Genomic DNA, 26,799 nt, shown 5'->3' on the forward strand with positions numbered 1-26,799 from the left:
TATAATGTGGCTTAACAAGCTATACAATTCTCAGGATGTCAGCCAAACAGGATCACATGGGAATCTGTGGATTTCCCTCTTCCCTTTTTATATAAATTAACCACCATTACAGTGGCAATGATAAAGACCAATTTTCCAAAAGGAAAATCAGATAAAAATGTTGAGGGGGAGGGACATAAAATTCTCTGTGAGTGGGGGGATTTTTCTCTCTCCTACAGCAATTCACCTGCTAACCTCATAGGGTGAATGAAATACAGTGCTGGAAACAAATCCAGAGGCACATCACGCTTTCCAATATTCAGTACGATTTTTTTAAAACCCTAGCAACATGCAGTGAGTAATAGTTACACCAGAAATGGAAAACGTGAATTGACATAAGGTTTTGCCTTGGGTGCTCCTTGGGCAATGGAAAAAATAGAACTTTATGTAGTTTAATAAAACATTGTCAGTTGCCGCATATTTTCTTCATGTGTGCATTTGCAGTCTTCATCAAAACCGCAGTGATGTCAGATATGTATTCTAAAGAACAAAATGACCTTCATGTAGTTGCACAAAGTATGCGGCTTCAAGTGTACCAATTTAATAGGACAAATTATGTTTTGCTGAAAATAAAGCACTTTCTGTATGAATCTGTAAAGAATGTTGGAGGTATTTAAACACAAGTGTAGTGTATTACAGGGTACTTACATGAAACCTTTTTTATTTTATTTTTATTATTGTGGTTATTATTAATTACAGATTTTGCCCCTGGATGCAATAACATCGTGTAGATAGTCAAGAAAACGAAGTCAAGCATCAGCAGACATTGGAAGGACGAGCATTATAATTAAGTTTTAATATTTTCACATCATATTCAGTATAACATGACACACAAAACCAAAACTGTCTTCATAATATTATAATAGCAGAGCAGGTATGACTAGGGCAATTATTACTACACAAGAGTCTCCATGCAGAAGGGGAATGTATTGCAGAAAATATCCGTTCCATGAGAAGTGTAGTTACATCTTCAGATCGATCATCTGGGTGCTGCATGCCATTATTCTTACATGTTTTCAGCTTCAGAGTGTTTTAAATGCAGCTAAAAAATCATGGGCCATTTTGTGCCCTGCTGTGGTGAAACCTTCAAGACAGTTACAAAGGACTTGGGAAACTCATATCTTTCCCATGCAGCTGATTGACGGTTTGATGATGGCCTACAGGGTTCTGAATATCAGTAGGAAAAACAGATTGGACTTTTATTATATCCCAGCCTCCAAAGGAGTAGCATAAATCTTGTGCTCCCCAGGATGTTACCCTCTAGAGCACTGATTTCAATACAGGGCTGTGCTTTTACTGGTGCAGTCTGGCTTGAAGCATGGAGTACTCTGTATGTTTCAGTTAAGTATATGGTGATTTTCACTGATGGCACAGTTTGTGTCCATTATCTCAGAATTAATAGACTTAATTTCACAAGCCACTAAACTAGCTGGTGAAGAAACAGTCAGAATTTCTCAGCTGTGGAGGGCGTTCACCTCCTGCCCTTGTGCTGGAGAGCGTGCAAATGCTGTAGTTGTGGCTGGCTCCTGCACAAGGTGGAAAAGCTGCTTGCCTCTCCACTAGCCCTTGTGCCAGCACCAGGGCTGCTCGTGCGCTCGCCCTCAGAAAATAGTCATTATGCTCAATTGAACTTCAGTGTAATGCTAAATGAAATGTATACACGCATGCAGAGTGAGTTTGTGACTTGAATGCTGAATAGCCTGGAGAGACTGTATAAAGCGCCCTCTCCAGGGATTTACAAGCAGCTGTGTACAAGCACCAATGCACTCTTGCTAGACACTACGCTAGACCAGTTCCTGGATATAACCAGTTCCTTCTGCCTTAGGCATGTTAAGAGTTTGGGTTGAAGCCTGTGCATGTTAGGAGTTCAGGTTGCCCAAATGCTTCTAATTAAGCTGTGTGAAAAGTTTTGTCAGAACCTGAGCCCAGATCTATGAAGTTGCACAGACCCGGCATAGTACAATTTGCTTACCTCCATCCCAGAATCTCCTCCAAGCTTTCCCCAGGTATTGGGACTCCCCTTTAACATTATCATTGCTAAGTGGGTGCCTGACTTCCCACACCTCTGTCATGGGGCCAGGCAACCCCCTATACTTCATTGCACTGGCTGGCTACGCCCCACTCTTCCATCTTTGGGTGAGCTGCCCAGTAGATTCCTGTCTTCTGGCGTGCACCTCAGCATCAGAGTGAATGAAAGGGCCTCCTCTGGCTTCTCTGGAATGGAGATGATTACCAACGCGAGCTCACAGAGGACAGTCTCCGTTTTATCTCTGCTTTGCAGCCGACGCACCCAAGAATCAATTTTTGTTCTACCTTTATCCATGGTGTATGAAAAAGTGAGATGAGATCTGATCAGTTCATGGACCTTTGCTGCTGCTGCCCTCTTAGACATTTAAACTCAGTTCCATCCGTAATCCTCCGCTGTTACGCTCCTGAATTCCCATTCATTGATCTTCCCTGCTCTCTTTTGGCACGTATGCCCAATCTGAATCCTGCTCCTTGCATCCTCTGTTGACTCCCTCATTAATGTGTTGATGGGTCCCATTTCCTCAGTGTGCCATTTCTCCCATGTATGAGATCCATTCATTTGTGGCTTTTCTTCATTATTTCTGCAATGGTGTGTAGATTTCCATTTGTTTGTTCAATTTAAAAATAAAAAATAACCTCCTAGGATTACTAAATTAACAGTTTAGTCATGCTCATAAGAAAGGGAAGTTTTGAAATATTCTGTCCCTTGTACAATCTTTTCCCATATAGTCCAAAAAAATCTGTTTAGACTGTACACGTTTTGGGAAAAGGACCGTGTCTAGTACTTTCGTGTTTATACAGCACTTCACTCAATGTGGGCTCTCTCCCGATCAGTCCCTCTGGGCACTACCATAAACTGAACATTAAGTAATTACAAGTCACCAATTTTAAAAAAAATATATTTCCTTCTGGAGTCTGTCTGTGGTCATTCTTCCCATACTATTGAATCATATGATCCCAGATTTGTACCATCCATAATAATGATTTGAGTAATTTTTCTTTTTTTCCAGGCTGCTGCCAGGACACAGCTACTATAGGTATTATAAGTTTATTACCTTTTCTATACAGCATGGCTCCAGTCCTGCCACTGATGACTCACAAACGGACTATTATGCTTATGTTGAGCTCTATGAAGCGCTACACAGGTCCAGCAGTCTTTCCACATGCTATCAATTGCACGATCAAACTCTTTATTTTTAAGTAGTGAACCTCGGGGGTACTGAGGTAGAAAGTTATATTCTGTCCTGCTATTTTGGTTATTCATCTGTTTGAATTCAATTCATCAGAATGTTTGAATATCTTTAGGGAGTTGCTCTCAACGTGTCTACAGCTTGAAGATGCAAAGAACATTTTCTTACATCAGAAAAGTGTACATCTGTTCTTTTGTAGATTTGAGCGAGTTCATACTAAGAAAGGGGACTACAGTAAGTCTCTAGCCTCAGACCAGGAGAACGTAGATGATTTAGCAACCTTGGAGGTACTGGATGAGGTAAGATATTTAATTTATTTAAATCTTCTTGGAAACTGGTGTTCAGATAAGAGCCAAAAAATACTGCTGTATTTGTAGATTAACCTACCTTATTTTTTAGATGAGCTTACATTCTCACACTTTAATTACATAGTAGTCCATGGTACTTGACAGACTTCTGCTAGATTGTTGAATGAGAGATGAGATTAGTTGTGTCTGGAGTTGTGCCCTCTTAATGCCGAAACATCCTCACGGGCAAAATTGTGAGCTGGTGTAAATTGGCATAGCACCACTGACTTCAATGGAGCCATGCCAGTTTACTCTGGCCAAGGATCTGGTCCATGATGATGATTTAACTTTAAGATGGGGCAACTCTAGATACAACATATCCATTTCCACCTTCATCTGGAGTTGTCCCAGCTTAATATTAACACTTCATCATGGGCCAGATTCTCAGCTGGCATAAACCGCTGTAGCGTCATTGAAGTCAATGGTGCTATGCCAGTTTACACCAGCTCAGGATCTGGCCACATAAGACCAACTTTTGCAGCATTTTAGATACTTAAAATAGTGCTGTTTGCCCAAGTTTGAAAAGTGGATCCCTTTTGTGACAAGCAACATGGAAGGAAAAGAACACTGTGACCAAAAATTCTGCTTTTAAAGCTTTCCTTCCTGGGGTGCTACTTAGCAATATTCTTAGTGCAAACAGTTATTTCCCCATGTTCCATTTACCTCCTTTTTGCTAGGGAATGCAATCATAGGGCTTAAATCTCCTCTTTCTCTAGCTTGACAATAGTGCAACTCCATTTTCATCAGTGGAGTTACCTCAGATTTATACTAGTGTGTATGGGAAAGAGAATAATCAGGCCACAATGTTTTACCTGCAGTTCAGAGGCAGTGGGTGGATGTGGATGAAATGCCAGTGTTGCTCTGCTGAATGGTTCAGGGACTGCTACACAAGAGAATAAAATTCATAATCTCCATCTGAAAATTAAACTTCACTGACACATCAACCATTAGTGAGCCCTGAACTTGGCTCTTCGGTAGACATACTGTGAGCACTGCATAGTGATAACAGCCCTTATAGAGTGCTGTACATCGTCAAAGCACTGTACAAACATTAGCTGAGCAACTGTCCCATTAATTAGCTAATCAAGGCTATTCATCCAATGGGTAGAGCTCACATCCAAACATTTCTTTACATTCAGAATAGCCATATGCTGACAGTAAGATTTCTACTGTTTGCCAAGGAGTCCATTCAGCGAAAGCCATGCCATGCTCATAAAAGGAGATGATATTCAGTATATTGAAAGGTTTGGTTCAAAACAAGAAAAAGGATAGATTTCCAAGCCCGTGAAATGCTTTCATCCTGTTTTTCCTGTGGGAGTAAATGTTACCATCCCTGTTGCAGCTTCTTGAGTTTCCCCCTATTTTTCCTTCTTTCAAATACAGTTGAGAATTGAACTGTCTGTATCAAATTTACACTCAGCGCAGTTTAGGGGGATGGTGACTCTAAGAAACCTTTTCACTCCTGATGCTGGTCCAGCAGGTAATTGAAACATCATCCCGTGTAACTTAGAGTACTTCAAGGACTGCTCTAAGTTACCCCAAGCTACAGCCAACTGGTGCCTTAGCTAAGGATTTGACATAGCACCCTTTTCTGCCTCTTTTTGGCTTCCTCTCTGGAAAATAGGGGTGAGATAAGTGGCAAAGAGTTGGCTTACCAGCATTGTGCCACCCTAGGATTTTCCTGTGCCGGGGGAAATCAGCTTCCAACTTATGGCAGCTTTCTGTTTGCTTTTCACTGCTGAGGCAGTAAAAAAACTGACATCAGACCAGATCAAGAGCTGATCCCAGAGTGTGTTAATATATGAATATGTTCAAACTAGTATCTATTTATTTATATTGGTAGATGCTTAGCCTATTCCAAGGAGTGCACATTTAAACGTGCAGTGTAAAAAGTTTCAGAAAGATCCAAACAGATGGACTTCTATGTTTGTATGATCAGAACTGAAGAAACAATCTGAGAACTTGGAATGGCAGGTCTGAATTCAGTCTAGTGATCTTTGCATAGAACAATGATGTGAATCCTTGGGGTAGAGAGTTTAAAAAGAGAGATTAGGGAGTCATAAATGAATAAAATTGATTGAGTTACTGTGTTATTAATTAGTTAGTATTCATACAATGATCTGAAGATATGTATTTATGTGATTCAGTGGGGATGGGGATACAAAAATATTGTGGCCTCTAAATGCCACTATGTTTGAAGGTACCAATGTGTTTCTAAGCATTAACTTGAATGTGCCTTGACTTTCCTATTCTTTTTTACAACAGAATACAGTAACGGAGCAGTTGCAGAAGAGCTATGCGAGGGATCAGATCTACACATATGTAGGAGACATTCTCATCGCTGTCAATCCATTTAGGAACTTAGACCTTTATTCTGCACAGGTGTGAAGAAAGAGTTTCAGTTGTGTTTTCTTGTAGTGATTTCCAGTGAAATTTGAAAATTTATATTAAATACTGAGCAATACCACTCATGATGTTTAATACATCTAAGTATCAGTATTATCAATAAATCATCACCTAGCATGCACATGTGCATATATATTGATATAAATGGTTTCAATCCTATATGCTGAATTCCTGAGCATAAATGAGACAGTTTGTCTTTCATGCCCTCTCTCTCTCTCTTTTTTATACGCACACACACGTGCATGCACACACACGCAGAGTGAAGCCCTGTGTACAATAAGTTCCCCAAATTCCACTTATCTTGTTTTCTGATAGAGGCTTATACCACCCAATGTTACTCCTCATTGTGCTTCACACTAAGATCCTGGTTCTCCCATTTACTTCAGTTGTACACGAGTGTAATTGATGTTACTTGTGCAATGGGTGACTGATATGACAATCTGGATCAAATAAAAGTTTGTTATTGTTTGTTATCGGTTATGGCAAGTAAAGAAAAGAACATCTGCTAAGGGTTGCCACCTTAAAACATACCAAAATACTAAATGGGTATATGAAAAGAAAATGGTATGAAATAGTAATTCAGTGCTTTGTGCCTGAAAACATGAAATTTTGATCTAATTATTTTGATTTCATATTTTACATAATCAAGGTATGATGAGATTTCAAAGTATACCAGTTCCTTTTTAATAGTATTTAAAATATAATACAAAGGATCCATTGGTCCACAGTATAATAATAATAATTAATAATCTTTATGAAGAAATATAATGAAAACATGATAAAATAATACAAAAATAGATATTAAAGGAACTCAGAAAACATTTGCAGTGTTCTGACCCTCAGCATTCCAAACTGTATATTGGAGCAAAGCGGACTGCCAATCCTCCCCACATCTTTGCTGTGGCTGACATTGTATACCAATCCATGGTAACATACAACTCGCATCAGGTAAAGGTATTTATTTACACAATCAGATTTATGTGTCATACCCTTTGCTGAGAGGGATGCAATGAGAACAAATGGACTTCTGCTCTTGTCTTCTTCTTCAGTGTATTGTCATTTCTGGGGAAAGTGGAGCTGGCAAGACGCAGAGTGCCCACCTCCTGGTTCAGCAGCTCACAGTCTTGGGAAAGGTATGTTTTTAAAGTGGGTGCTCCCACAAGTCTCTCTAAAGCCTGAAACCTGAACAGATTGGAACATAATCTCAAACCTGCAGTATTTCTTACAGACTACAAATACCCTAAGTCTGCATTGGAATCTGCTAGCGGAGGGTTGAGGGTAAGATGTGGAAACAGTGATGTGGCCCAGGACAATATTACCTTCTCCGGACAACCTTTCCAGTGTCAGAGAGGGGATGATGTGCCTTCCCCAGCTCAAGCCTGCCTTAGTCCACTTGGAAACAATATTGGAATGCTGTAAAATATTACACAGCACAGTGAAAGTTTTACCCTTCTTGGGCAATTGTCTGCCTTAGGGACTAAATTTTCCCAAAATGTACCATGTAGGATTCTGTTTCACCTTTTGACATGCTCACCTCACTTAAGCAGTGGATTGTTGTCAGTGTCACTGTCTTTCCATATGATTCAGACCAGAAAGGGTGACTTGATGGTTTGGCTCCTTAAAGCAAATCACAAGTATGCCTGAATTTGGGTCACATCTTGAGAGTTTTGCATATTAAAGGATGGGTGCAGTGAGCAGTGGCACATTAAGCAAGTAAAGGTCACTGCAATAGGATGTCTTCTTAAGCCTGCAGGAGTATCCTCCTTAGAATAACAGTAGGAAGATGGGTATCTAATGGGGAAAATAATTGGCCCAATATTAAGAGAAGAGTGAAAACACGAAGACTGTGCTGAAAATGAGTGCATGGGTGAATTCTTGGCCCCACTGAAGTAATTGGGAATTATGCCATTGACTCCCACTGAGATCAGTGAATCCAGGATTTCACTCTACGTCTTAAGCCCTTGTTTCAAGCATACAGTAAAACAGTCTGAGGTGTTCCTTTACCATGGTGATTGGTGAGGTATAAAAACCCGGGATGGATAGTTGGATGGATAAAAGTTAAGGTAAGTACAGTACAGTAAGGTACTTAGGCAATCCCTAGCTTTAAGCACGTCGCAGTCCCATTACCTAAGTACTGTATTGATATGCTTAAAGCTGGGTATGTGTTTAAGAACCTTGCTGAATTGGGGCCTGTGTGGGCAAGGAAAAAGGCTTTGTCCATAGGTGCAGGAGAAAAAAAGAAGGAAGGGAATTCTTTCTCAATACAGAGATCTGATGTTTATTGTGATACCTAAATAAAGATTCCAGAAGTACACAGAATAAACAAACAATAACTCTCAATACCAGATGTAAATGGAAAGACCCATTTGAAAAGTTATTTTGGTATTATTCTTGAGAATGTTTTAAGCAATAACTTTTCTGTATGTTGGTATTTATATCTAGGCTAATAATAGGACTCTCCAGGAGAAGATACTCCAAGTGAACAATCTTGTAGAGGCATTTGGAAATGCAGGCACTATTATCAATGATAACTCCAGCAGATTTGGAAAGTACTTAGAAATGAAATTCACTTGTGGAGGAACTGTAGTAGGAGCTCAAATTTCAGAATACCTCCTTGAAAAATCCAGAGTTGTCCATCAGGCTGTGTAAGTAAAAAGGAACAATCGACCCATTTTAAAGTAAACAAAGCAGGTGTGAAATGTGGGAAATCTTTTATCATATTCAAGTATAAGATTATCAAGGTTTTTTTCTTTCAAATAAACAAGAGGTTGCTAGGTTCTAAGGTATAACTTAAATTAAAATAGCTTACAGTATATTTTATTACAGTCTGGTTTATTTAAACAGGTCTGTTTTTAAAAAGATTCTTGCATATATTGTATAGCAAAAAGGATAAACGTATGTGGGCAGGACTAAAGATATTCTAATACTTTTAACTCTGCATTTCCTTATTTGGGTTTAATTTAGGGTTGTTGATTAATCACAGTTAATTCATGCGATTAACTCAAAAAATTAATCATGATTAAAAAAAATTATCACGATTAATCCAGGTTTTAATCGCACTGTTAAACAATAGAATACCAATTTGAAATTCATTAAATACTTCAGATGTTTTTCTACATTTTCATATATACTGTATTCTGTGTTGTAATTGAAATCAGTGTATTTTTTTATTACAAATATTTGCACTGTAAAAATGATAAAAGAAATAGTAGTTTTCAATTCACCTCATACAAGTACTGTAGTGCACTCTCTTTGTCGTGAAAGTTCAACTTACTCAAAAACAAAACCATGTAAAACTTCAGAGCCTACAGGTCCACTCAGTCCTACTTCTTCTTCAGCCCATAGCTAAGACAAACAAGTTTGTTTACATTTACAGGAGATAATGCTGCCCACTTCTTATTTACAATGTCACCAGAAAGTGAGAACAAGTGTTTGCGTGGCACTTTTGTAGGCAGCATTGCAAGGTATTTACATGTCAGATATGCTAAACATTCATATTCCCCTTTATGCTTTGGCCACCATTCCAGAAGACATGCTTCCATGCTGATAACACTCGTTTAAAAAAAGTGTTAATTAAATTTGTGACTGAATTCCTTGGGGGAGAAATGTATGTCCCCTGCTCTGTTTAACTTGCAGTCTGCCATATATTTCATGTTATAGCCGTTTCAGTGATGACTCAGCACATGTTGTGCATTTTAAGAACACCTTCACAGCTGATTTGACAAAACGCAAAGAAGGTACCAATGTGAGATTTCTAAAGATAGCTACAGCACTCGACCCAAGGTTTAAGAATTTGAAGTGCCTTCCAAAATCTGAGCTGAACGAGGTGTGGAGCATGTTTTCAGAAGTCTTAAAAGAGCCACATTCCAATGTGGAAAGTACAAAACCCAAAGCACCAAAAAAGAAAATCAACCTTCTTCTGATGGCTTCTGACTCAGATAATTAATATGAATACACAGCAGTCCACACTGCTTTGGATTGTTATCGAGCAGAACCCGTTATCAGCATGGACACATGCCCCCTGGAATAGTGAGTGAAGCATGAAGAGACATATGAATCTTTAGCGCATCTGGCACGTAAATATCTTGCAACACTGTCCACAACAGTGCCATGAGAACATCTGTTCTCACTTTCAAATGACATTATAAACAAGAAGTGAGCAGCATCATCTCCTGCAAATGTAAACAAACTTGTTTGTCTGAGCGATTGGCTGCACAAGAAGTAGGACTGAGTGAACTTTCTAAAATTTTACATTTTTTATCTTTGAATGCAGGTTTTTTGTACATAATTTTACATTTGTAAGTTCAACTTTCATGATAAAGAGATTGCACTACAGTTCTTGTATTATGTGAATTGAAAAATAGTTTTATTTTTTACAATGCAGATATAATGTGAGCACTGTACACTTTGTATTCTGTGTTGTAATTGAACTCAATATATTTGAAAATGTAGAAAACATCAAAAAAAATTAAATAAATAGTATTGTATTATTAACAGTCAGATTAATTGCACGATTAATCACAATTAATTTTTTTAATCATTTGACAGCCCTAGTTTAAATTAAGCCCTTAATATGTTAAGTATATTGTTTGGATTACTTTTCCTTTAATTTCCCCTTAGTAACGTAACTTGTATGCATAATATTTGGTTAAATCCTGGAGAGTCTAATATAATTTTGCTTATACAGGAGTATGAACCAAGTACACATATATATTTGTTAAGTGTGTGTGTGTGTGTGTGTGTGTGTGTGTTTGTGTGTGTGTGTGTAATAAAATAACAAATGATAGAGAAATTAAACAACACTTCATAGAATAAATTCATATGAAAGTAAATTCCTGTACAATATCAGCTGTTTGTTTTCACATATAGTACATTAAAGTACAAAAAAATATTTTAGTAGATTTTTTTTGTCATTAATAATAATTAATGGCAAAAGGTTAGAACTTGGCACAGGGAAATCTTGCCCCCGACTCTAATTTTAATATTTCCCTCACTGACTAAAACTAAAAGTGTTTCGATTCTGTAGGAGCTTGTTACCTGAAGTACCTATGTAACACAAATGGCTACCTGTGTTTCTTCTGAGCTGATTTAGCAAATACACAGTTTAAAGTTTGGTCCAGTTTTAGGAAACAATTTTTCCCCAATCGAACTTCAGTTATAGAATCTTGGATTTTTCAGAATAAAATCAGCTTTTCCCCCTAAAATAATGGCTTGTTTTGAACTTTTTCCCTGGGCTTGCTGATTTGTGATGAGGTCAGTGGGATCACTTAAACAGGATATGTCAGTAGAATGTGCTTAAATTTACACATGTGCTTAAATCCTTTTCTGAATCGGTCAGATCTCAGAGAACCTTGCAGGATCAAACCCATAGTGAGAATGCCGCTCTGCCTGGGAGGGAAGATTTGAACAGAGTTCCTCTGGGCACAGTTAGTTTACTAAGGTTGTGGGCAATTTCCAAGATCTGACCCAGTATTTACTTATTGTATCAAACACCACAGTGCACAATGCCGCATTTAGCTGCTTCTACATCATCTGCATTGGTAGATATGACACAAGAAAAGCTTGCACAGAAAAAGATGGAGCTACTTAAAATCACTGCACCAAGTACTCAGCAGGTATAAACTGATGGAACTCCATTGACTTCAATAGAGCCATGTCAATTTACAGCAGCTGAAGATCTAGTATGTTTAACAATAGCAATAATGCCATCAATAAATCTAGCAGTACAACTTTGATACTCAAACAAATAATTGCTTTTGTTGTTTCAGGGGAGAGAGAAATTTCCATATTTTTTATTACATTTATGCTGGTTTAGCAGAAAAGAAAAAACTGGCACATTATAAACTGCCAGAGTATAAGCCACCCAGGTAACACAGTTTCTTTTTACATAAATTGATTTCTAAGGAATACGTTGTCGTTGGCTCAACCGCATTCGGATTATAACCCTTCGTTCCTCAACCCTTTCAGGTATCTGCAAAATGAACATCTCCGAACAGCTCAAGATTTTATGAACAACAATTTCTATAAGTCTCAGTTTGAATTAATTGAGCAGTGCTTCAAAGTCATAGGTTTTACAATGGAGGTGAGTGCTGATAACATTTCAATCTTTTTCATTTTTTTATAACATTTCTATGCTTCTTTCTGTGACAAGAGGTAATAAAGGGAAAATGCATAGAAAGAATATAACTAATTTCCTTCACTATTTTTCTCATTTTGGCTAAAAATACAACCAGTTTCCTTCATTATATTGCTCACTTTGGCTATGATTCTTAGACATTTTTGGATATTCCGTTGTCAGTTTGTCATTATATTGTTACATATTTTAATTATTTTAAAAGTTTTTAAGGCTCTATATACTAAGAAAGTATTATTAGTGAACAGTACTATAAAATCAGTGGCCATAACACAGCCACTGTTTGAAAAAACAATTTGAAAAAAGTTATTTACAAAATAAGTGCATAGAAAATAATGTTTGTAACTATTAATAAGCCTATAATTTTAGCCTGGTTAGTGTAAGCTTTATTCACTTTTTTAATTAGAGTTTGAAATAAGGAGCCTTTGGCAAGGATAGTTGAAATGCATTGAGCGGATCAAACCTGTCATGTCAGGGTGAGTCTTATAAATGACCGGGGGCAGCTCTATGTTTTTGCCGCCCCAAGCATGGCAGTCAGGGTGCCTTCGGCGGCATTTCTGTGGGAGGTCCGCTGGCCACGCAGATTCGGCAGCGGTTCTGCGGGTGATCTACTGATCCCGTGCGTTCGGCGTACCCGCCGCCAAATTTCCGCCGAAGCCGCAGATACGCTCCCGAAGGCTCCCTGACTGCTGCCCTCGTGACGACCGGCACGCCGCCCCCCCAGGCACATGTGTGCTGCACTGGTGCCTGGAGCCACCCCTGTCAATGACCACTAATTTAATCCATTCTTCTTTCTCATTGTCTCTTTTCACGGATGTGCAGGCCACTGGTTCTCTCTTGTAAGCCTGTACCAGGTATAATTACAATAAATATCAGCCTGTTTCTTTTTAAAGTCTCCCTTCATCAGCTGCTTTGAAACAAGGAATTTCATGTACCATGAGAGAAACTGCATTATAATGTTGCTATTCATGGTTATTAATATTTCTCAGCATACTGTGCATAACACTGTCGGTGCCTAGTCCTGGAAGCCAAGTCCAACAGGAAGGAGGTACTAAAAAGAGTCAAGTCTATAAAAATAGAATACTAGTTTACAAAAGAAAATCTGAGAGTTTTCTACAATTCCAAGTGTGAGATTTTTCACAGATCTAGTTTGGACAGGAAAGATATATATGGCTGATGACGTGTTAACATTCACTATGCCATCATTAAGGGTGATATTTTAGCTATGAAGAAATGTGTATAAACCTTTTCCCCTATGTTTTAATAATACGTTCCTTGCTGTTTTGCCATTAATGATGTATTTCTTTATTACTGCAGCTTTTTTTCCATGGAAATTTTTGAATTGTTTGCAAAAAATATTAAAATCAGAAACAGCATTGACTGCTGTTTTATGACACTGGAGTTGTCAATAAGTATCAAAAGTATCTCCCATCATGCACTGTAGTTTCCCCTCTTGAGGGAGGTGATACATTATGGCAGTTATATGGAATCATGGGAGATGAAGTCTGACTGAAGAGCCTGTCACGTAAAGGAGAATGGGAGCATGAGATACCTTAACTACAACTCCCATGAGGCACTGAAGTGGCATTTCAGAATCCAAATATTTCATTTTTAGACATCGATTTTTTGACAAAAAAAATCAATTTTTTCAATGGGAAGTGGACACTTTTGCCAAAAAAATCATTTACTCAAAAATGCATTTTCTGCTGGAAATTTTTTTTGACAGAAAACTTTCAATCAGGCCCATTACCTACCTTGCTGCAAACCTATATAGCCAAAGCAGATGAAACCTTTTAGCAGTGAACCTGAATTTTCATCTTTTTTTCTCAAGTCCGTTCTCTTCTTTTTCCTTTTGACACTTATTCACAACTCCAGCACTGTATAACAGATGGTAAGGCCCCAAAATTTCCTGTCAGCAGGACTTCCATATCTTCAGAACTGACCTACATGAATGTGAACGTTGCAGAACTGTCATCAGCAGAGCCACCCTCATGACAGGACCTTGTGGGGCATGAAGTGTACTATGCAGTTACACCAGCCTGTTCCTGTTCCCCGTGCTTAAACATTCATTTTGATTGATAAGAGCATCACCTGCATATAGCAATGACCCGATATGGCCCAAAAGAGGAGGTGTCACTTCTGATATTTTGGAAGTCTACTGAGAAATGTGATTGGCGACACTATGCACAGTGCCAGCATGCATCTTCTGGTCACTTTGCAGAAGGTTGTGGGACAGGGTGTGCTTAGTTTCTGAGTGGATGGGGAAGGAGAGGCATAAAGAGTCTTCCTTGCTTGTTGAGCCTCCTATGAAGGACTCCATGGGGCTATTCCTCGTGAAAGTGGTAGCCTCTCAAAAGAGGGTGGGGCTCTTGTCTGACCCACTTCCACCCCAGCTAGCAGAGAAGGCTGGGTACAGAGGGGAGTGGATACTGCACTCTCTTGAAGTGTGACACAGCAGTGGTGGTTCCCAGCGCTCCCATGAGCTCCTGGAATCATTGTACCTTTTCCAGGCATAATATCTCCCTGCACTGCCACTGGGGCTGTGTGTCTCCACGCCATACCCTTTGCAGAACTGTGGCTATATGCCAGGAATCAAGCTCTGTATGCACAGAGACTGCTACTTTTTGTCTAGAAAAAGATGCTGCATCAGAAAGAGGCTCCTCCATGGAAAGGTGCAATAATGTACCCCTAACCTTTGACATTTCATCATGGTGCACAGAGGAGTTTCTCTATATAGCCACAATTCTTGTTCTATTAACCGGAGTCCTGAACATAGTCTTGTGCATTCTGATTAAAATGGAGCCAACATGTTTTTATGAAATCTCTCTTTTAAACTGGCTAGCATGCTGTAATGGTAACTACATACTCTATACTTTGCTCTCTGTCCTAAACCCACACTCTTTTACTTAAGACTGCATGACAAAAATAAGAGGCAAGGACTGCCTGGGGTGCACAATAATCATTCTGTACTAGACAGATCAACCAGATTTAACACCTACTTGAAAAGGGCACAGAAATGTCCGTTGCTATACCCATTATACAACATAATGGCAAAAGTCAAGATATCCATTTCTTTGAATTTCCTCCACATTCTTAGGCTTGAAATGAGAATAATCACTTTACAAACATACATACTGTGTGCCAATCATCCTAAGAATAATTTTTAGAATGAGATTTTTAGTTGGCTTTGGAGTAACTGAAATAATTCATTTTCATTAAGTATTGGATTTGTGCTAGATTCAGTTCTGAAAGTGTTGAAAATAAGATCAAATATTTTTGAGCAATTAAAGATAATTAAGGATTTTATCTGAATAATTGATGCCAGCATGTTACAAAATATTATGATATAAAATGCTGTGGAGTGATGAGTAGCCCATCTGATAAAATGCTTGTCCAATACTCTGCATCCTTAAGAAAAATAATAGCCCCAAATTCTGCTTTAACCCTAGTCTACATTACAGAAACTAAAACTGGCTGACTCTGCTTAGAAAATGATAAGAAATCACCAAATATGGAGATGGGTATTCAAGTTTACAGCTAGATCAAAGCCAAAACCACAAGGAAAGCATTACTTTATCTATTACTATTACAGTTTTACTTATAATTCATTATTATTTAAGGTCACGTACTATGTATGTCACCTAAAATTTACATTGTGATTACAAACATTGGCCCCAGATCAGGAAAAAATCCCTATTCAGGACAGCACTTAAGCACATGCTTAACTTGAAAACAATGGGATTTAGGCACATGCTTAAAATGAAGTGTGTGTTTAAAGTGTTATCCTGAATATGGATGAGCTTAAGGACCTGCATAAGTGCTTCCCTGAATCAGGGCTATATAGTGTCTGATTCTTCTCCTAGTGAAGCACTGTTTCCATTGACTTCAGTGGGCACAGGATTCAACCTGTTGTAAAACTCATTCTTTGTTCCAAGAAGCTTCCAGCCTTAGGACTAGATCATGCCTTCAGGCACAGCAAGGGGTGGTATGGAGTTGCTCCTGAACTCTCTGGTGCACAGAGGGAGAAACACAACCACTATGACATCCCTTTATGGGATGCAGCCTGCTCCTCCCTGCATGCTAATCCAGTTCTAAGCTATTGCAGAAGTGGGGTTAGGCCACGTTCCCACCTCGTCCTTGCCCCCTATTTGGTGCCAGGCATCCCCTGGGGACTAGCACTAGAGTATGGTATGAGAAGAATGGGATAGATGTATTCTGGATGAGAGTGTATGGTGGACAAGAAGAATGAGACTGCTCCAAGCTTGGGAGGCAGAGTGCTAGAAGGCATGGAGTGAGAAAAGGGAATCGTAAAGCAAGAGGACTGAACACAGAGTGAGGAGAGTAAGAGGCAATGAGAGCAAAAATAGAGATGGAGATAAAGATTGTGAAGGACCTTGAAAGTGAGAACAAAGAGCTTGAATTAGATGTCAGAGAGGAAGCCTCTGAAGTGGTTCAAGGATAGGGGTGCTTTGGTCGTACTGATAGAGAGAGGAGAGTGTGATGAAAATACTATGGCTAATTTAACTGTACTTGTCCTGAGCAGGAGTTCTCAACCTTGTCAGGCAATTGCATCAATTTACTAAAATGAGATCTCATGTGTATCGGCTGACAATCATCAATCTGGTCACCCAGTGACTCCTGTTCAGCTGTGTGTGCTCCAGGGCAGTCCAGGCTCCACTATAAATGAGGAGGCAGTCAATAGCAACATGTTAAGGCCCAGTACAGATGCTTATCTTCAAGATATGGAAAAGAGGTATAGAATACCTGTTATTGCAGCCTAAGGTACCAAATGTAAGACTATAAATAGCTACATTTTTAATCTCCTTTTCAGGAACTTGGCAGTGTGTACAGTATTCTTGCTGCAATTTTAAATGTGGGTAACATTGAGTTTTCTTCAGTGGTATCCGAGCACACGATTGACAAGAGCAATATTTCCAATCCAGTCGCACTTGAGAATTGTGAGTTCTCTTTTCTTTGATTTAAGATTAAAATTCTGTAATGTTTTAGCAGGCAGGAGATTTTATCACATTAGATTTATCTATAAAAACTGTATTCAGATGGAAATTTTGCAAGACTAATTAAAATACAACAATTCAATTCATGCCAAATCCATATTAATAAAAATGTAAAAAGAAGGGTTTTTTTCATATTTATGTGTGTACAAATTATTTACTTTTTGTGTCCATCCACATAGTTTATTCAGATAGCGTGACTGTTACTGGGGATGTCTGCAAAGCAAAATGGAATTTTCATGATTTTTGTCAACATTTAAACTTTTTGTGAAAAATGTCATAAAAATTTTGAATTTTATTTTTTTACCAGCTCTACCTCCTACAGTAGAGCTGGGCTACCTGCCTTGTGGGTCACAATGGGTTTACAGTGGAAAAGCATCCACAGGGAAGCTGCTACTCCCCCTCCTGTATGAATGAGGGGGAGTAAGGGGTTGGACTAGATGACCTCCTGAGGTCTCTTCCAACCCAAATCATCTATGATTCTAATGGTTGGAGAGAGGGTGGAGCCTTGATGCTGTCCCCAGCACATTGGCCAGCATGGCTGAGCTGTCACTTAAGGGAAAGTAATCTGCACCTGGGAAAGGGGTGGTGCACATGACTTCCCCACCCTGGAGCAAGAGGGGAATTAGCTACAGATTATGACTGAGTCCTTCATCTGCTCTTAGGGCAGCACAATTCCACTCAGCCCCATATTCAGGACACATTGTACTTTACAATCTAACCCTTAGAAATTAAGAAATATCTCCTTCCTCCAAAAATATACCTGTGGATTATGTGTGTCTTAATAGTAAATCTGTTCACTTTCTAGGTGCTTCCTTGCTGTGCATTCAGTCAGATGAACTGCAAGAAGCTCTCACCTCCTACTGCGTGGTGACTCGAGGGGAAACCATTATCCTTCCCAACACCGTGGAAAAAGCTATTGATGTCAGAGATGCCATGGCCAAAGCATTATATGGGCGTCTCTTTAGTTGGATAGTCAATCGCATCAATACTTTACTCAAGCCAGACAAACTTTTAAGGTAAAGGGACATTTTTCCAGTAGAAAAATTCTGTCTTTGCAATGTATGATTTATGTAACTACATGTTCTATATACTTCATAGAACATCTGGACACAGAATAGTCATGATATATATTTCATTAGCTTGTTCAGATCTGTAACATTTAGCTCTTATAAATCCTTCCTTCATCTGATAACTTTTATACCTATGCTAATAATTTCTGATCGTATACATTTTTTTCATTAGTAGTATGCAATAGACATACAGTAAATAGCTGTAATACTGGCATCTTGGCATTTCTCTAAAGATTAACTGGGTGAAATTCTGATCTCAGTTATTCCCATGTAAATTAGGAGTAAACCTACTGGAGTTATGTAACAGATATTTTTGCTTTAGATGATTTACTCATAACACTTAGGGCCAACACTGCCATTCATCTGTAGATTAATTAGGCCACATTCTGATCTCATTTGCATCCATCCTTCTGGTGTTCTTCTTATTATTATTAAGTATTTATATATATTATGATAGTGTAAGGTCAAATTTTCATACTTAAGTGCCTAAAGCTAGGCTTCTAAATACCTGTTGCATGCACCTCATTTCAAATTTAAACTATTTTAATCTTAATATTTAAAACAGGTATATAGGTGCATAAAAATGAATGTAGGGGCCTCTCTGCAGACAATCTATTTTGAAAAGTCAGCCCTAAGCATTGTGAGCAAATAATCTGAGGGAAGAAATACCTAGTATCTAATTACAAGCCTATTTTATTACCATAGGAACAAAGAGCAACTGTGTGTCACTTGTGAACCATAGTCTGTTTTTTTTTTCGTGATAGGCTTAAATGTATTTAATATTAGTTTAAACCTAAAATTGGAAATCCTGCTTGTCTTTGCCAGCTGAGTTTATCCACACTTACAGTAAATAAATCATGTTTGACACATACAGTCATCCTTAGATTTACATGTACTATTGTATTGCATATTAGAATTGATCATTCTATTAAGATTTATCTGATTGGACAAAATTCATCCTTATGTAACTCCCAGGGTCAGTGATAAATTTGGCCCATTATTTATTTTCTTGAAACAATAATGAAGTTAGGTATTATGTAAAATAATGGAGATAATAATATGAAGAGCTTTTTAAATTCTTTTTTCAGCGAAAATGATGATGGATTGAACATTGGGATTCTTGATATCTTTGGCTTCGAAAATTTCAAAAAAAATTCTTTCGAACAACTGTGTATCAACATTGCCAATGAACAGATTCAGTTCTACTTCAATCAACATGTATTTGCCTGGGAACAGGTAGGTTTGGGGATATTTTATCAAGCTTAGTAGCGCTGAACATAAAATATTTGACCCAAAAAAGCTAAACTCTTCTTTCTTCTTAAGAAGCACAGAATAGTAGTCTGTAACAGACTGCTTTCTGTCTATACATTATGTGAAGAACTGTTGGATTGCTATTTGTAATTTAAATGTCCATCTAAAATGCATTAAACTTCAAATTTACAGTTTCTAGGCAACAGAGCACAGAAATAATTGGTTTGATTCAAATGCATTGTTGTTTTGTTGAGGAATAATATGCACTATGTAATTTATGGTTCAACAGCAAAAAGCAGAAATGCCAAATAGTACATATTTTTTGAAGAATGACTTTCCTAATAGCATGCTAATAAGCTTTCTAACATTGAATTCCAATAATAAAAATCAGAATAATTGCAATTATTTGGATCTCATTTAGGAATTTGTTCTCCTAAACCAACTGATGGAAGATTTACTTTGATTACACTATATAATTTGATTTAAAAGATGGAGGAAAAATTAGGTGTTGTAATTACGAAAGCTAATGAACTTGAAAGGTCAGTAGAAAAACTGTAAAAAGACCATAAGGAGTTTATACAAGGATTAAATGAAAATTAAGTTAAACAGTTTTAAATTGCTAGCCAATTAATTCTCTTATTTGAGCAAACATGTTTCAACAAAAAACAGAAGTACTGCCCAATACTGCATGTCCTGGGTAATCAACCCTCGCATTTTAGGTTTAGAGAGTGAAAAGATACTTTCTCTGCATTATTGGATGAAATTTCAGATGTATATTTTTGAAAAGCATTTTGTCACCCACCCTCATAATTTTTAATTACTAATACTAATGCAGGGTTTTGCCCAAACTGTTAATCATTGTTGGTTTTGTAGATAATAGAGATGTAAGTTTGGGAAAATCTCTCTCTCTCTCTCTCTCTCTCTCATATGTTTGTGTATAAATAAAAGGAAAATAGTACTTTATGGCAAACATATTTGATAGTTTCCAATTATTTCAAAGGCAACACAATCATGTGGAGTTAGATGTAGCCTTTTGGGAGTGATTGTATATCTTCATGAAAAAGATTTTCCAGTTACACCAGAAGGATCATCTTTTGTCTTGGACTCCTCTAAGCCAAAGATGGTTTGACTTTGTCTGTGGCAACCACTTCAACAGTTTTGGTGCCAAAGCCTCCAGATGCACCCAAGATGTAGATCACAGAAGTCTGAGTAGTTGGCTACTGCTGCCTCTGGGGTCTTAACGGGTTTAATGGCCACCGTGTGAAGAGAGAACAGCAGCAGATTGGAACAGTATACAAAGAACAGCTGCTTCTTTGTATATTGACTCAAAGGGTTTTTTTTAAGATCTTGGTTAATAAACTTCTAGAAGTATAACTAGAAAATGTATGCTAGAAAGCAATGTGAAAATTAACTATTAAAGAAGTCTTAAAGCCATTGTCTGCCCTGCAGATTAAAACATGCAGAATGTGCAACTACTAGTACATTCCACCATATGTAAGGGCTTGTCTACCATATGGAAGGGCTTGTCCTTGATTAACTGTTCCTAATTAATGCCATGTGTAGACACTCTTATTCTAAGCAGTTTAAAAATCATGTGAAAGGAGGCTCTATCACCCACCCTGGAATAACTCCATGCATCAGTCACAATAGTAATACTCTCAGGCAACAAAGCTCAGTCCACCAAAGAAGCCAACCATTATCTGCCACTTCCCTGTATTAAAAAGCCAACATCTGGGGAAATGATAACGAGGCTACACTTCTTTCTGGAATAAGAGTGTCCACACATGGAGTTATTCAGAAAAACCACTGCACTTTAAATTCATATCCTACCTTAATCTGTGTTAACTATCAAGTGTAGAAAAGCCATAAAAGAAGAGAAATTTTGTAGCCAAACACGGAATTTCCACAGCAGATGCTCCTCAGCTATTTAACACAGACGCTTCTGTAATTAGCATTGAACCATCATTCTGTTCACTGCAGGACAAAGGGCTTTGCAGTTGACAGACATCCATGTCCTAGGGTGTGCTCAGACACAAAGGTTCTCAGTCTCTCTCTCCATCTTCTTTACTACCCACCTTTAATGTGCTTACCTTGCCTTGGGCTCCACTGAATTTGGAGTAGCGCGGACACAAATCAATGGTATTGGCTTCTGGGAGCTATCCCAGAGTGCTCCATTGTGACCGCTCTGGACAGCACACTTGAGCTCCGATGCACTAGGCAGGTACACAGGAAAAGCCCCAGGAACTTTTGAATTTCATTTCCTGTTTGGTCAGCGTGGCAAACTCAGCAGCACAGGTGACCATACAGTCCCCCCCAGAATCGTAGAGTATCGAATGTTTCTACACTTCCCCTATCATCTCCATCCCTGAGGTTATCGCAGATTAGAAGGCGAAAAAAACGCACTCACGATGACATGTTTTCTGAGCTCATGCAGTCCTCCTGCACTGATAGGGCACAGCTTAATGCATGGAGGCATTCAGTGGCAGAGGCCCGGAAAGAATTAAGTGAGTGTGAAGAGCGGAGGCAGGACGTGATGGTGAGGCTAATGGGGGAGCAAACAGATGACGAAGTGTCTGTTGGGGGAGCAAACGGACATGATGAAGCATCTCTTGGAGCTGCAGGAAAGCCAACAAGAGCACAGACTCCCGCTGCATCCACTGTATAACCGCCTACCCTCCTCCCCATGTTTCATAGCCTCCTCACCCAGATGCCCAAGAACGCGGGGGGAAGGCTCCGGGCACCCAGCCACTCCACTCCAGAGGATTGCCAAGCAACAGAAGGCTGTCATTCAAGCAGTTTGATTTTTAGTGTGGCTACAATAAGCAATGTGGCCTTGTCCTTCCCTCCACCCCACTCCACCCAGGCTACCTTGTCTGTTATCTCTTTTTTTTTAATTAATAAAGAAAGAATGCATGGTTTCAAAACAATAGTTACTATATTTCAAAGGGGAGAGGGTGGTTTGCTTACAGGGAATTAAAATCAACAAAGAGGGAGGGTTTGCATCAAGGAGAAACACACACAATTGTCACACCGAAGCCTGGCCAATCATGAAACTGGTTTTCAAAGGCTCTCTGATGCGCAGCATGCCTTGCTGTGCTCTTCTAATCGCCCTGGTGTCTGGCTGCTCAAAATTGGACACCAGGCAATTTGCCTCAACCTCCCACCCCACCATAAACATCTCCCCCTTACTCTCACAGATATTATGGAGCACACAGCAAGCAGCAATAACAGTGGGAATGTTAGTTGCACTGAGGTCTGACCAATAGCACCAGCAAGCTTTTAAACATCTAAAGGCACATTCTACCACCATTCTGTACTTGCTTAGCCTATAGTTGAACTGCTCCTTACTACTGTCCAGGCTTCATGAGCCATGGGAGTAAGGGGTAGGCTGGGGTAGGTGCGACTGCGCAGTGCTACCAGCTGAGAGAGCAGCCTGAGGCAGAAGCCTCCAGCTCGCAACAGCAGCGGTGACGGTGAGCTGAGCGGGCTCCATGCTTGCCGTGCTACGGCGTCTGCATGGGTAACCCAGGAAAAAAGGCGTGAAACGATTATCCGCCATTGCTTTCATGGAGGGGAAGGCGATTGATGACATGTACCCGAAACCACCCACGACAATGTTTTGCCCCATCAGGCATTGGGCGCTTAATCCAGAATTCCAATGGGTAGCGGAGACTGCGGGAACTGTGGGATAGTCGATGCTAGCCACAGTAGTGAGGACGCACTCCACCGACTTAATGCACTTAGTGTGGACGTACGCAATCAATTGTATAAAATCAATTTCTAAAAATCGACTTCTATAAAATCAACCTAACTTCATAGTGTAGACTTACCCTTAGTTTAATAAGCTTGTGTGTGTGAGTTTCCTTCTGGTTTTGTGTGTGCCACATTTAAAAGGGGATCAGAACAGGCCTGATCCTATAGCAAGCTTCATTACATTATCTTGCAGGGTATTCAAAGTAGTCTCTGGGGCTACTGCTGAAGTGATGCATAACTAACTCTACAGCTAAAAATTAGTGCAAAGTTGGGTATCAAACCCTATCATTTTAAACCCAGGAAGTGACTAGTGTGATCTTAGTATAAGGTTGTCACTGATTGCAAGGCTGTTGCTCAAGGACAGTTCACAATATAATTAATGGCCATTATAACACATCCCCTTCTCCCCTGCTTGGGACATGCACATTGCTTCAGTTCCATGTCACAAGAACAATCATGTAGAAAGTAGGTGGTTCAGCATCTTAAATGTTAATTGTATGGGATCTGCTAAGTTTAGCACTGATATGATATGCTCTGATTGTTAACTGACGTTTACGATATCCCTTTCTTCAGGAGTCAGCATACTGTAAATCTTTATAAATGTCTGTGATTTCCTTTGTGTGTATAGTGTTGCTTTGTTTTGCACATTGAACTCCCATAATTTCTGTAACATTTCCTAAACACATTTAAGCTATGATAGGCACATCTGCTCTACAACTTTCATTTGTCATTTAAGATATTCAGAGGGGGAGAAATAAATAATGTAATCATGGACCATTTAGAATCCTCCAACTCTTTGAGTTCCGAACCTCCAGAATGCTTACAGCCAACTGAATTTTGGCATAAAGCAATGTGCCAGCATAGCTTTTGTAAAATGTGAATAGCATTGTTTTTTGACTGTGAATCCTTAGTGGTTTTGTGTGCATGTGTGTGGTTTCCTTTTAAATTATAATCCTAGATAATTAATGGAATACATTTATCAATTTGCAAATGAAAAATATGACGGGACTGAATGGTGGTTGGGTCTATAAACATCTGTGGGAGTATTTCCCTTCTATCTTAGGCTTTTATATCGCACTTATTACTATGTTGTACAAAATTAAACAATACAGTTTTTCTCTCTTCATTCTTCTAAAGAAAGGAGTGCAGCCTTGTCAATATGAGTCCTTCTCTCTTCCCCAGATTATTTGAACAACTTCATACCAGGTCAAAGTGGTTGAAATGGAACATATCTCTGTGTGGTTGGTGGCCTAGGTCAAGTGGGTTGGTCTTAGTCTAGTTCCCACTGAACAGGCGTCTTCATAACAAAAACCAACACCACGATTGACTTAAGTGGCTTGCTTTTTGGCAATCTGAGAAATGAAGCCAATAAATGAATGAACATGGAAGGCTAAATTATTCCTACGCTGATGGAGGTGGCACATTTCTGGGGTAGTCTGTGCTGCCTTTGCCTATGCTGTACCAGTTCCAGGGATAATAACTAGGGCTGATGATCATAATGATAACGTAGCTCTTATATAGTGCTTTTCATCATTAGACATCAAAGGAAGGAAGAAGTATCATTATCTCCATTTTTCAGCTAGGGAAACACATGCACAGAAAGATTAAATGACTTGGGCTTTGGTTTTTAGCATTTTTAGCAGTGTCCCGCTGGCATATTTAATGAGCTCTGAAATAAATTTCAAAACTGAAAAATGTTATTACATATGAACATACATCCATCTGAAAAACAGCTCCTCCTCCATGTGCATTGTAAGCTCTTCATAACAGGGAAGTATCCACCTATATTTTTGTACATATTATTGCACATCTGTGGCACTGTATGTAAATAAGGTACAAATCTAATTCTTCCTTTAAGTGGCTTGTTTCATTCCTGTTTATATGAGACCGCAATTCTCTTTCCATGAGCTGCCATGGAAATTGAGGTCAGTCAGGCACTTGGGCTAACAGTCCCTAGATGTAACCATGTGGGGCTGATAGCAAGGCATTCTGAGAGGAAGGTCTTCAATTCTGAGCTTCACTTTTCCCACCAGTCTAGCAGACTCCATTTGTTAACCTTACAGGCACAGTGTAAGGCTTGTCTCTTCCCCAGGCTTTCTGAGTGGAAGAAATGAAGACTGGGATAAGTGCTGCCTCTTTATTTTGAGGAACATTTTTTTTAATTCTCTGCAAATAGTGGGCCAAATTCACTCCTGGATTCTGCCGATGGATCACCAGATGCACATCATCTTATTGGCAGCAAGTCTAGCCAGGGGTGAGAGGATCACAGCAGTGCAAGATGTCCACAAAACTACTCTGCTGGGGAGCATGGACCCAATTAGTAAAGCCCCAAAAGCTGAAGTCACTGGCCAGAGAGGGGATGTGGCCAAGGATCCAGGGAATGTGTTAGTTCAGCACATCCACAGACTGAGGACGTACTCAGTCTTACAGTAGCTGTTCACGCCATCTCTACACATGACTAATTGTATGGCAACTGCGAGAGGGGAATTTTTCTAATCTAAAGGTAAGAAATAGGAAATCTGGATTGAAATCCATCCCTTTGACATAAATGGGGTAACAACGAAGAATGAATTTGTCCCACTATGTCAGGATATAGATTTGGGTCTGGGGTAAATAGAGGCTGGGGGGAAAAGTAGGGGAAAACCTTGTGCGGGTCTAATCATAGAATTGTCTTGAATCAAGGGGAACAAACTCTGCAAGATGTGCAATGAACTGCCCCTCAACTCTGCAGGCTCTGGGGATTGACAGGAGGCAGGGCCATCCACACAGAAACACCATGTCTCTGGCCCAACATCTTGGTCTCTAACTCCATGATTCTGAAGGCACCGTGCTGCCAGAGCTTCCCCCCAGCCTGTGTGTGGAGTAGCTTGTTTTGTTGTGTAAGGGTAGTAAGTGAGGCTGAAGGGTCACTCTTCATCTAGCAGCATTCGGCTCAGAATGCCTGTTAGAGCAGAAAGTTGCCTGCTGCAGCTAGTTTGTGTACTTCTGGGTAGACGTAAAGTTGAGAACAAAAGAACTTTCTGTTTAACACAAACCATTGTGCTTTACAAAGTGAAATACAGCCTCAGCAGCCTAGAGAAGTGCCCTAAAGAGGGCATTTCTCCTGCCTGGAGATGGGCCCAAGCTGCCAGCATTTCCATGGACCTTGGGACTGGCGGGGGACAAAGCATGTTTTCACTTGATCCTGCAGAAAGGGGTCTGTGTGGTCCAGGGAAGTAACACTACAGTGGAGGGAGCTGACTTTCCTTTCCATGCAGGACTGATAGGAATCTTCATAGAGGGGATCTAGGTGGTATTGGCCAGATGGACAGCTTTTCCGTTTCTCCATAAATTCTGGTTATTTCAGCACTGGTTTTATTATCTTAGCAAAGATATGAATTGTGATGTTTGGCACAGTATATTTCAGAAGATTGACCTTCTCGTTATGACCCATTATGTGAGCATGCTAGTGGAATTTGATGCATGCTAATACAGATGATAAATGCATTGGTCAGAAGGACCCTAACCTAATGTGCTTTTGGATAAGGCATGTGCAACATTCATTTTTGTTTGCGGTGGTGTTGTAGC

General features: G+C 39.3%; 1 protein-coding gene across 1 annotated transcript in view; it reads left to right on the forward strand.

The window, feature by feature from the left end:
* MYO3A (myosin IIIA) overlaps positions 1–26,799 on the forward strand; it is a 189,836-nt gene that overhangs the window by 94,879 nt on the left and 68,158 nt on the right. The window contains exons 10-19 of the mRNA XM_045007383.1: positions 3,457–3,556; positions 5,870–5,986; positions 6,854–6,958; positions 7,060–7,143; positions 8,453–8,655; positions 11,779–11,877; positions 11,978–12,092; positions 16,975–17,101; positions 17,964–18,174; positions 19,317–19,464. Of these exons, the coding sequence (XP_044863318.1) occupies positions 3,457–3,556; positions 5,870–5,986; positions 6,854–6,958; positions 7,060–7,143; positions 8,453–8,655; positions 11,779–11,877; positions 11,978–12,092; positions 16,975–17,101; positions 17,964–18,174; positions 19,317–19,464 (1,309 nt within the window). The remainder of the gene's footprint in view (positions 1–3,456; positions 3,557–5,869; positions 5,987–6,853; positions 6,959–7,059; positions 7,144–8,452; positions 8,656–11,778; positions 11,878–11,977; positions 12,093–16,974; positions 17,102–17,963; positions 18,175–19,316; positions 19,465–26,799) is intronic.

Source organism: Mauremys mutica, chromosome 2 (genome assembly GCF_020497125.1).
Source record: "Mauremys mutica isolate MM-2020 ecotype Southern chromosome 2, ASM2049712v1, whole genome shotgun sequence".
NCBI lineage: Eukaryota > Metazoa > Chordata > Testudines > Geoemydidae > Mauremys > Mauremys mutica.